At 59.8% G+C, this 11343-nt stretch overlaps 1 protein-coding gene across 2 annotated transcripts; it reads right to left on the minus strand.

The window, feature by feature from the left end:
* Positions 1-404: 404 nt before the first annotated feature.
* On the minus strand, positions 405-10553 carry BRI3 (brain protein I3). Of its 2 annotated transcripts, XM_073012794.1 has the most exons (4): positions 10281-10553; positions 9767-9869; positions 9330-9431; positions 405-813 (listed from the first exon to the last, which is right to left on the minus strand). In XM_073012794.1, the coding sequence occupies exons 1-4, from the start codon at positions 10420-10422 to the stop codon at positions 681-683; spliced, it is 480 nt and encodes a 159-aa protein (XP_072868895.1). In that variant the 5' UTR covers positions 10423-10553; the 3' UTR covers positions 405-680. The 2 variants fall into 2 exon arrangements, with proteins under 2 accessions (XP_072868895.1, XP_008017150.2); XM_008018959.3 differs by lacking the exon at positions 9330-9431 and having other exon boundaries at positions 10281-10544.
* Positions 10554-11343: the final 790 nt, after the last annotated feature.

An 11343-nucleotide genomic window follows, 5' to 3' on the forward strand; every position in this document is an offset into this window, starting at 1 on the left:
TTCTCCACTTCACACGTCAGAGGCAGGGCTCAGCCCCATCTGGTGCCATGGGTGACACCTGGCCTTTGGCGTTCCCCCTTCGGGATGGTTCTGGTTTTGTTATGGGGTTGAAGACTAGGACCTGGGGGTCTCAGATGCAACCTGCAGGCCCCAGGTTCCACCTCCCAGACCAGAACGGGGGGATGACCTTGTCCTTGGCACCGAGGTGCCTATTCTGTAAATGTCAAGGGATTATAATTGTAATAATAAAGAACTTGGAAACAAGCATATCATCTTGAGCTGTAAGCGCCTGCTGACTACAAGGTGGTCAGGCCTGGCCTGGGGAGCGCCGAGGCAGCAATGGGGGCGTCGTTCCGGTCTCTCCTGGGTGTCTGAAAGCACCGAGTAAGCAGCACCAGGCCAACAATGGTATGAATCTCATTTATTGAAAACATTATTTCTCACCTTTCTCAAATTGAAGACTGCAGAAAATAAAAGCAGTGCTTTATTGAGTTGTCATGAGCCTCGGGTGGGAGCAGCAGCACTGCCGCTCCACGCTCCGGGAACCGCAGCTGGCGTGTGCCACATCTGTCCCACCTCGCTTTACAAAACAGTTCTGAAGCTTAATCAAATACAACTATTGTACACAACATTTACATTAGAAAAAGAGCTGGGGTAGGAGAGCCGGGCCTGCTGCTCCTTTAAGCGAAGGTGGCTCCGCAGTTGGGGCATCTTCGCTTCCTCAAGGCAAAACAGCAGATGAACCCAAAGGGGAACAGGATGATGGCCAGGAAGATGCCCAGGAAGGTGAAGCAGTCCTCCAGCACCCCGACCCTGCGGCAGAGACGGGCAGAGAGGGCAGCACCGTTAGGACCCGGGCAGCCAGAACCCTCACCCCTCCCACTCAACCAACCAATGGCCATGACTGACATGAGGACCTCCGGTGAGGGACAGTGACAATCCGCCTGAGAAAACAGCCCCCCACCGCCCAGTGGCCCGGAGAGCCCCAAGAACCATCTGCATGTGCCAGTTCATAGAATGGCCAGAGCTGCTATTTAATCACTAACATTCAAAGGGGAAAAATAAAACAGTTGAAAAGTCTTATCAGTTAACCTTGAAAGGCAAGGCTGGGTGCATGGTGGCTCCTGCCTGTAATCCCAGCACTCTGGGAGGCAGAGGCGGGTGGATCACCTGAGTTCAGGAGTTCAAGACCAGCCTGGCCAACATGGTGAAACCCTGTCTCTACTAACAATACAAAAATTTGCCAGGCGTGGTGGTGGCACGTGCCTGTAGTCCCGGCTACTTGGGAGGCTGAGACAAGAGAATCGCTTGAATCCAGGAGGCAGAGGTTGCAGTGAGCCGAGATAGAGCCACTGCACTCCAGACTAGGTGACACAGCGAGACTCCATCTCAAAAAGTAAAACCTTGAGAGGCAAGATCATTTTGGTGCCACAAGCCACACATATCTGCTCTTAGAAAAGGAGCAACCAGAGGCTGGGCGCAGTGGCTCACACCTGTAATCCCAGCACTTTGGGAGGCCGAGGCAGGTGGATCACGAGGTCAGGAGATCAAGACCATCCTAACACAGTGAAACCCCGTCTCTACTAAAAATACAAAAATTAGGCCAGGCGCGGTGGTTCAAGCCTGTAATCCCAGCACTTTGGGAGGCCAAGACGGGCAGATCACGAGGTCAGGAGATCGAGACCATCCTGGCGAACACGGTGAAACCCCGTCTCTACTAAAAAAAAAACTAGCCGGGCGAGGTGCGGGGTGCCTGTAGTCCCAGCTACTGGGGAAGCTGAGGCAGGAGGATGGCATAAACCCGGGAGGCAGAGCTTGCAGTGAGCTGAGATCTGGCCACTGCACTCCAGCCTGGGCAACAGAGCGAGACTCTGTCTCAAAAAAAAAAAAAAAAAAATTAGGCATTGGGGCGGGCGCCTATAGTCCCAGCTACTCGGGAGGCTGAGGCAGGAGAATGACATGAACCCGGGAGGTGGAGCTTGCAGTGAGCTGACATCGCGCCACTGCACTCCAGCCTGGGCAACAGAGCAAGACTCCGTCTCAAAACAAAAAAAAAAAAAGAAAAGGAGCAACCAGCAAGAGCTTAGTGGTCCCGTCAGTATTTGGGCTTTTGTTAGATTTGTTCCTTTGGTAGTGGGGGTGGGTTAATGGGAGACTGCAGTCAGCCATGTTCACACAATGTCTGAAGGCCACGTATTTCTCAAAATGTGATCTCAAAGCCTCTTCAACAAAGTTCAATGTAACAGACTAAGACACCTGAAGGCCATCCCACAAATCCTGCGCCAGTGAGCATAGGTTCAGTGACCTGAAATCATCGAACCCAAGTGTCAGTTTCAGAGGCCCTAAAAGTAGGAAGCCAGGAGCCGAGTGCTCAGCTCAGCTCCTTAGGCTATTTCTGGAAAGTTCTGGACACAGCTGAAATTAACCACACTAGCCAGCTCAGCACAAATGAGAAAAGCTTTGCTCCCCCACCAGACAAGCAGCCCCCTACGGGCTCCTTCTGGTCCTCCTGGGGGCCCAAACCCCCCCCATCCAGCCGGTACTGAAGTGGAGAGAGAACACAACAGGGTGGGGGTGTCTGACAGGCGATGGGAGCTGGTGCTTAGTGGGGAAGGGGAGCCTACAACAAGGCGGTGTGGTCACCTGCCTGCAACAGGGAAGCGTGACTACCTGTGCCTTGCTAAGGGGGAAAAACTTGGCCACCTGGGGAACCCTACTCCCATCCCAGCACCCTGCATGTTTCCAAGCTGCTTTCTGGGAGTTTGGACTCATGAGGGCCACTGCCCCCACCACTGCTAGGCAAGGCAGGCTAGGGAGCCCAAACCCCACCCACAGAACCTATTCCCTGCTTCTCCAGGGATTATGGAAAATAAACCAGAATATTCTGAAGTCGGGCTTTCCACTGCTGAAAGAAAAATTTGCCAGGCGTGGTGGTTCATGCCTGTCATCCCAACACTTTGGGAGGCCGAGGCAGGCAGATCACCTGAGGTCAGGAGTTCGAGACCAGCCTGGTCAACATGGTGAAACCGCGTTTCTACTAAAAATACAAAAATTAGCCAGGCGTAGTGGCGGGCACCTGTAATCCCAGCTACTCAGGAGGCTGAGACAGAATTGCTTGAACCCAGGAGGCGGAGGTTGCAGTGAGCTGAGATGGCGCCATTGCACTCCAGCCTGTGCAACAAGAGCAAAACTGTCTCAAAAAAAAAAAAAGAAAGAAAAAGAAAAACACTTCATGCCCACCTGCCTCCCTCCAGCCTCCTCAGGGAGGTCCCTTCAGCCATCTCCAATGGAGCTGGACACAGTGGCTCACGCCTGCAACTGCAGCACTTTGGGAGGCAGAGGCAGATCACTTAAAGCCAGCAGTTCAAAACCAGCCTGGGCAACAAAGTAAAACCCCCTGCAACACCTCTACAACAATTTAAACTTAGCCAGACACGGTGGTACACATTTGGAAAAGGGGAACCATTCAGCTGGTTTGGGGAAACTTTTCTCCTCAAGTCCCTATGTCCATTCGTTCTCAAAAGGCTCTGAGCAGTCCTGCGGCCGGCCCTCTTGTACCCAGTGTTTCCCAGACTCACACAGCGCCACCTGTCTGTGTGGAGGGGCGGAGCCGGGCTGCAGAGCACACCGTGAAGCTCCAAGGCAAAGCCAAGCCAAAGACCGGAGCCTGTCAGCAAAGTTTCTACTTCCTGCGTGGACTTTTACAAAAGTGTCCCCTGTCTAAGCACCACAAGGTCGCCAGGCCACCACACTTGTTCAGCCTTGCCCAGGGCTGCCCCTGCCAGTCCAGACTGGGCAGGACACCTCCGCCCAGCCCTGCCGAGTGCAGCATGCCCTGCTTGGCTCCAGGACCTTCTCCCCGGGGTGTCGGGTGGGCAGAAGCCGCAGGTGCCACAGCTCCCAAGACCACACAGTCGAGGTGGGGGAGCCCCGGGAAGGTCGAGCACCAGCTGTGTCCCCACAGATGGCCATGACAGGCTCCGGGCTAACTGGAGGGAGCGTCTGGGCTTCCTTTCCCGTTTCCTCCACGGCATCTACGGTCAAATCCCAGGAAACACACTGGCTGTATGTTCTGGTTAGAAACTGTCCCATGAAAAAGCAGACAGGGAGGGTGAACCAGCTGAGAAATCCTTCCAGGGAAGAAGCCTGCCCCCTGGAGTGGTCCCCAGTGCCACCAGGCCCCCCTCAGCCGGCCCAATCAGTGACCATCTGAGCACCTCGCCTCAGGACCAAAGCTGCTGAGACGAAGGGCTGCGGGCAGAGGTGCCTGGGAGGAGGCTGGGCAAAGGGGTGTGGGTGGGGAGCCCGGCTGGAGCCTGCCCATGGGGCACAGCAGAGACGTCCAGGTACAATGGTGCAATGGGCAGGGGTGGGGCTTCAGTGCTGCCTGGTGGCCCCGCCCACACCAGCTTCCCACCTGCAGCTGCTGCTTTCACCAAGTCCAAGGGCAGCAGCGCCCTCCTGCTTCCTAATTCTCCATCCAGACCCCAAAACCCACCTACTCCGTCAGAGCTGAGAAGTGCAGGAAGGCTGCTCACTCACGCTGGATTCCCACTGCCACGGGCCAGGGCACCGGCCCACCTGAGCGCCAGGATTTCCAGCAGCGCCAGTCCAGCCCACCCAGGCCCCGGCGCCTCACTTCTCAGCACCTCGATTCCCAGTCCCGGGGCTGCAAGCAGTGCCATGGGCCAAACCAAATGCACTGACCCCATGGCCTCCCAGGCACAGGGAAACACCCTCCTCCTTCCAACCCACAGAGCTTCCGTCCAGACCCATCCTGTCCTCAGCCAGAGCACAGGGCCGGTCCGTTTGTGCCACCCTGGGCTGAGCCCCTCAGTCCGGGGACCCACTCTGGCACCTCCTAGGGCAGCCGCCCCATCCCTGGTCCATTCAACCCCCACCCTCCTGCCCACCTCCACGCCACTTAAAGAGAGGGCAGGAGGGCCAAGGCCCCTGGGTCTCTGGGGAGAGTGAGCCTGTTTCCCTGCAGTGCCACCCGGGAACTGGACAGATCCAGCCGCCCCAGGAGGCTCAGGCCTCCGCCAGCAACAGGAGGCTGTGATCCAGGCCTGAGAACCCTGAACGGGCTTCGAAGGCCCGAGGGCTGGCCAGGAGCATTCGGCCCTCACCTCTGGCTCTGGGGTCAGCTGGAAGGTGGGCGGCATACCCTACCCCCCAGGATTCCACAGCCACACCCACAACTTCAAACACCAAGAAGCGCTGAAGGCAGAACTGGCTGTCACTTGACAGCAAACTCACCTGGCAGCAACATGTGACCTGAACTGGTGTGTGGCTATTTATAGTCGTAATTTATCCTAGTTTATCTGAATATTCATGTCTTACTGCAGAAATATTAATGTTTTAACTGCAGTACTGCCCTAGACCTCAAAAGGAGTGTTGGCATCATGTGCTTTTTAAAACCCCAAATCTTCTGAACTGAGAAACACGATCCAACTTCTAGACCAAGACTCCCCAAGCTGCAGGGCCAGCACTGGAGGGGAGAAGGGGAACCCCTGCCCCGGAACAGCTGCCATCCCCGCCAGCCTGTCCGTCCCCACAGCCTCCGGTTCTCCCTTCCAAACCCAGAAGAGCCCACCTGGGTTGGTGGGGTGGGTTTCAACCTTCTCAACCGCTCGGGTCCTGACCAGCTCCCTCTAGCCGCCCCTCCCCCACTATTGCGCAATAGGCCACGCGGCCAGGGAGGGATCATGGCCACTGGCGAAATTAGGGAACTGACTAATTCCAAGAGCACTCCCTTAAGTCGACTCCAGCCCTGCAGTGAAGGTGGCCAGTCATGCCACTGTCATCCACCCGGAGCTGGGCCCTGGGGCAGTGGAGGCCACAGGGCTCCCGCCTCACCAGGGACAGAAGGGGCTGGCAGCAGGGCTCTGAGCTGCCCAGGGAAAGGGCCATCCTCACCCTTCCTGTGTCCCCACAGGCACTTTACAGGAGCCTGAAGCCCAGGGTGTGTCCAGGGCCTCCCAGCCGGGAAGGGCGTGGCTGGGATCTGAACCCGGATGGGCTCACAGGAGGCTAAAAACTGGGGTGTGTCCCAGGCCTCCCAGCAGGGAAGGGCGTGGCTGGGATCTGAACCCAGATGGGCTCCCCAGTCACAAGCACCCATCCTGCAGGCCCGTTCTCCCTCCAAGGCAGCCCCCAAAGGCCGTCAGTGTCACAGGGGCTGCCCCAGGGCACCCAGCTGCCCTCTCTGCACACACAGTGGCCTCGAGGCACCATCCACGCCCAGGAACAACCCCAGACCACCACACCTCGCTGGAAGGTCGAGCCTCGCCAGGAAAAGGGGAGACACAGGGCTTCCTCAGAGGGCTGCGCGCCTGAAGCCATGCTCAGCACAGGGCGAGGTGGCCCCAAAGCAGCTCCAGCCAGCTTCTGGCTGCCCCAGGGTACCCACTCCCCACGGGGGCGGGGGAGCTGCCTCGCTTAGGGACAGTTCACCAGGACCTCCCAGGGCCATTCCCAGCAAACCCAATGGCCAGGGCCAGTCCCAGCCTCTCCTGTGGAAGAAAGGCCTGAGACGCTGCCTGCCACCACACCCACCCCAGCAGTGCCACTTGGCCCGCAGCTGGGGGCAGAGCCCAAGGTCAGAAACTCAGGAGGCCACTGAGGCAGCACTCGGACCCTGAGGTCCACAACCCTGCCCAGCAAACAGCCTAGGCCCAAGCTCCAGCCCATCCGCTGCCCCCACACCTCAGGCCAAGACTGTCAGGACAGGGACAGCCCATAGGCCATGCACATGGGTAGGGCCATCCCAGCTAACTCAGCCACTTCCTCAACCAGCGGAGCGCTGGCTTCCAGGTCACAGGCGGTAGGAGGGACCAGCCCCTCCACCACCATCATCTGGAAGCCCAAGGATGTCACAGGCTCCTTCCCCTCCAGCCCTTCCCAGGCTCCACAGTCACCCCGTTCCCTCCACAGCCCACCTCTGCCCCTCAAGGGCAGTGGCAACCTCCATGCTGGCTACTGAGCCGCACCCTGGACCTCTGAGCAACATCCGCCCTCCACAGCTTTTCGTTTCACCTTCTCTGGGAAAGGCGAAATCCTTCTCAGGACTTCCTCTCTGGTCACCCCCAAAACTAAACACCCAATGACAGCCCAGCCATACTCATGGGGGACTGGTGCAGGCCAGGCCCTGTGTTGCCAGGACCTTCCCCACTCCTGCGTTCCTGCTTTGCAGGGTACAGGCTCTGCTCCAGCCCAGGAGAGCCTCCCAGCACAGCCACCTCATCCTGCACCTAGGTATAACCACACCCCAGCAGAGAAAGACTGGCCTCCCTGGGCAAGGGAGAACCCGGTTTCAGAGAGGCCCAGGCCTTGGGCAGGGCAGGCGTGAAGCAGGAGGGCGGGAGGAACAGGGGCATATCCACCGCTGGGCTGCGGAAATGCTTCCTCATAAATGGTTAAAAAGGGCAGACGGAGTCAGGAAGCTTCAGCAAAGGCCTGGCCAGGGCAGCAGAACCACAAGGGACATAGGCTTCTCTGGCCAAGCCTCACTCAGAAGGACTAACAGACGTGTGACTTGGACAAATTCCTGCCATGCCACCAGGCAGGGAGAGGGACAGAGCCCGATGGGCTGGACCTGGGGCAGGAGGAAGTGTGGTCATGTGAGCGGTATCCTGTCTCCCGGCCCCAAGACGGCAGGCGGCGGCCAGACGACCAGACGTGTGCGTCTCCACTCTCCTCGTAGAAAGGAGTGGCCCAGGGACCACACACCCCCTCCCCACGCCAGCAGCAGAGCACCCAGCCCCCTGCTCACCCTCTGGCTGCTGCAGGGCACAGGGGCCCATCCCATGCCCAATGCTGCTGCAGAGGCCAAGCCTCGGGGAGCGGGGGCCACTCTCCAGCATCCAGGGCACCACAGGCAGAGCACAGGGACTGGTGTGCTGGGGGGGCCTGGCTGCAACCCAAGGGGTCGCCGGAGGATCAAAGAGTGCTCTGGTCCCAACTTAAAGGACTAAGGACCCCCCAATCTTGTCCAGAGAGGACCCAGCCTCCACCCTGCCTGGTGCAGCTGCCCAAGGGCAGAGAATACAGTGATCAAGTAACTGAGAACCCCACTCCTGTAGCCTCTGGGGGCCGAGCCCAAGATCCTCCACAGCAGAGCAGAGCACAGCCTGACTCCACTCCAGGTTCTGCATAGCAGGGGGCACCGCCGGGTCAGCGGAAGCCACCGGCCTCCACAGGGACACAGCTCCCACCTAGGGAAGGGGAAGTGGCAGGGCCAACACCCCCATTACCGACAGCAACTGCACCGCCACCTGGGCGCCCCCCCAGCCCTGGGATATCTGGGCCATCCCTCACTGCCGCTGGTCTCCCACATCTCCAAGTTCAGGGCCTTGGGCAGAGAAGAGCTAAGAGCTTCAGAGACACCTCACCAGGCACCCCCATGTCCCAGACGGGGAAACAGGCCCCGCTGTTCCTGGCAGGACCAGGACTGGAATCCAGCTCCTCCGGCAGGCTGGACACTGGGATGGCAAGGCATGGACAATGACACGCAGGCAGACCCTCTGCTCCTCCATGTTCTGCGTCCCCTCCATGTTCTGAGTCCCCTCCATGTGCCTTCACACCCACACAGCTCCGCCAGCCCCCTCAACCCGGTGCAGCTCCGAGAGAAAACTATGTCCCAGAGGCAGCCGGCGCCCCGCCCTGTCCTCCCCTCCACCTTCACTCCAAAGGCCAACGTTTCTGCTGGGTGGTGACCAACTGTGTCAAACTGACGTCCCATTTAGGGTTTGTCACGGGGTCCCTATGCAGGCAAGTGGCCACAACCTGCCCCTGAGGTCCCAGCCTCTTGTCCCCACCTCTGGGATGCCCTCCCTCTTCCCAGGAAGTTGCCTGCTAAGGCTCTGAAATCACTCACTTCCCCATGACTCTGCGCTAGGCCTTACACACACACTTTTGAAATCAAGTATAAGTCCAAACCAGGGTTTCTTAATTCCATCTCAGCGGCTTCAACTTCCTCCTCCCAGATACAGCTGAAAACCCTGTCCCCGCCAACTCTGCCCCTACTTTCTAGGCAATCTGAACACCCCCAGCTGCCAAGGATTTATATTTAATTAATCCTTATTTAAATTTGCATCCTCAAAACCTCCACAAAACAATCCTCTAGCTGCACCTCAGGGTCTTATGAAAACCAGAAAGCCTGTGCAGGTCTAATTCGAGGATATGAAAAAAATCACTCCTGCCTCAAAGAACCACGGGGTTTCCATCCTGGTCCAGCTCGTAAAAGGGCGTTTCAAGCCAGCTTTGGCTAAAGCAGCTCTTACAGCCGTCGCTTCTCCCACTGAGGTCTCTCCTGCTGGTGCACTTACTTCCAATTGCCCCTTCCGGGAAAACGAAACCTTCCACCACCTTCGATGATCGACTGCAGAGTAAACTTGCGGAAATTGAAGGAAAATGCAGACACCTGATTCCTTGCAAGTCCCAGAACAAAGACGAAAAGACCACGAGTCCCGTTGTTACCTTTTCTACATCCCAATCACTTGGGGTGCAATACCCCAAAATCTAGGAAAAGGAATCCACCCTTTTGCCCCCACAAAATGTGTTCAGAGCCAATGGTGAATGGACCCACGCTCTCCCACACCGCATACGGGCAGCCTGTCTGTCCCTCCCATAAAGGGCTCTGATCAAGATCCAAGTCAAGCCGGACCCACTCCCACAAGCAGAGCTGACTTTGTGAGGTCCTGGGGGGTAGGGCGGGGGTCCTCAGCGCTTCCAGGGCCAGTCCCCAGGCTGCAGACCCACTCACCTGCAGACGGGACAGCCTCCCACGACCACGATAGAGTTGGCAGGGTACCGGGTGACGGTCCGGCTGTGGATGTTGTAGACCCTGGGATGGTGGGTGGGTATCCCTGTGGGGGGGAAGACAAGTCATTAGGGTGCAGGGAGGAGAAATCGGACCGCGATGGGGACTACTCTTCCCGTCCCCCCACCTCCACCCAGCTAAAAAAGCCCCCGGTCTTTTCCACCCTCCGGACGGTCACCGCGGGCCTGATTCGGCGCTAATCTGCCAACAGCGAGCGCCTCGTGACACAAAGTTCATCTGGGGCAGGAATCCGGCCCCGCCGGGTACGACGGGCCCGAGGACGAGAGCCCCGGGGAGGAGGCTGGCCCTCGGCGACGCGGGGTCCCGAAGCTGGCCCGGGGACCTCCAGCTCCAGGAAGGACCCCCGGGCGGGCCCCGCCGGCCTCCGGACCCGCGTCCCCCGCACGGGCTTGCCCCCTCGGAAGCCGCTGGCGGGGAAAGTTGGTTCCGGGCCCACCTGTGACGAGGTAGGGGTAGGGCGGCGGCGGGGGCGCGGCGGGGATGGCGCCGTAGCCGTGCGGGCCGCACGCGTAGTCGCCCTGGCCGGCCTCCAGGTTGTAGGCGGGCGGCCGCTCCTGCAGCAGGGGCTTATGGTCCATGGCGGCCCGGCCGCGCCCGCCGCTCCGGCCCGGCTCGGCTCGGTCGGCCCCGGCGGGGGACGCGGCGGCGGCGGCGGGGACGCGGCGGTCCGGGTGGCTCGGGTCCCTCTGAGGCAGACGCGGGGCGGGGCGGGGCGGGGCGGGCGCGCGCCGCGGGCTTCCCCCGCCCTCCCCGACCCAGTCACAAGACCGGGGTCACGTGGGCGACGGGAGGCGGGGAGAGAGGGCGGGGCCGGCGGGGCGTCTTAAAGGGGCCGCGCCGTCCCGAAGCCGCCCGACCAGCTGCGCCCTGCGCTCCGCCCCGCCGCCCCGCCGCGGCTCTCAGACCTCCCGTGGAGGGGAGATTTTCCCCCCTCCCCCACCACGACCCAGAGAAGCCCCATAAGGTCGTGACCTTTAGGGCCCGCGGATGCACCCCCACCTCCCTCTACGCCCCCATCTCCCAAGCCGGCCGAGGTCCCCTCACCCATGGAGGAGGGGGAGGGCGGGGCCTGAGAAGGGGCGGGGCCGGGTGGGTCCCAGGCCGCCCCAACCCCTGCCCTCTGTCCCCGCGATCGCCAGCGCTCCCAGCAATGCAAAGGGTACACCCGGGCGTGCACCCCGGCTGCGGCCTGTGCGGTGCTCAGCTGCGGCGCATTCCCTCCGTTTGCCTTTTTTTTGGACAATTAGGTGTTACAGGGGTAGTGGCCAGTGCTTACAAATAACTCCCCCGTTTGGGGACAAAACCATAAATACTGGGCACCTGCCGCGTCTCCTCAGTTTCCCTAGTCTTCAGGCAGCCCTGCCAGGTGTTCTGCTTACCCCCTAGAGGACAACACGGGACCGGGATCAGAAGGGGGAGGGGTTTGGCCGTGGCAGGTGCGGGTCAGAGCCCGTATCTAAACCTGGGTGTTTTCTGGCCTCGGGGACCGCGTCAGGCGC

Source organism: Chlorocebus sabaeus, chromosome 28 (genome assembly GCF_047675955.1).
Source record: "Chlorocebus sabaeus isolate Y175 chromosome 28, mChlSab1.0.hap1, whole genome shotgun sequence".
NCBI lineage: Eukaryota > Metazoa > Chordata > Mammalia > Primates > Cercopithecidae > Chlorocebus > Chlorocebus sabaeus.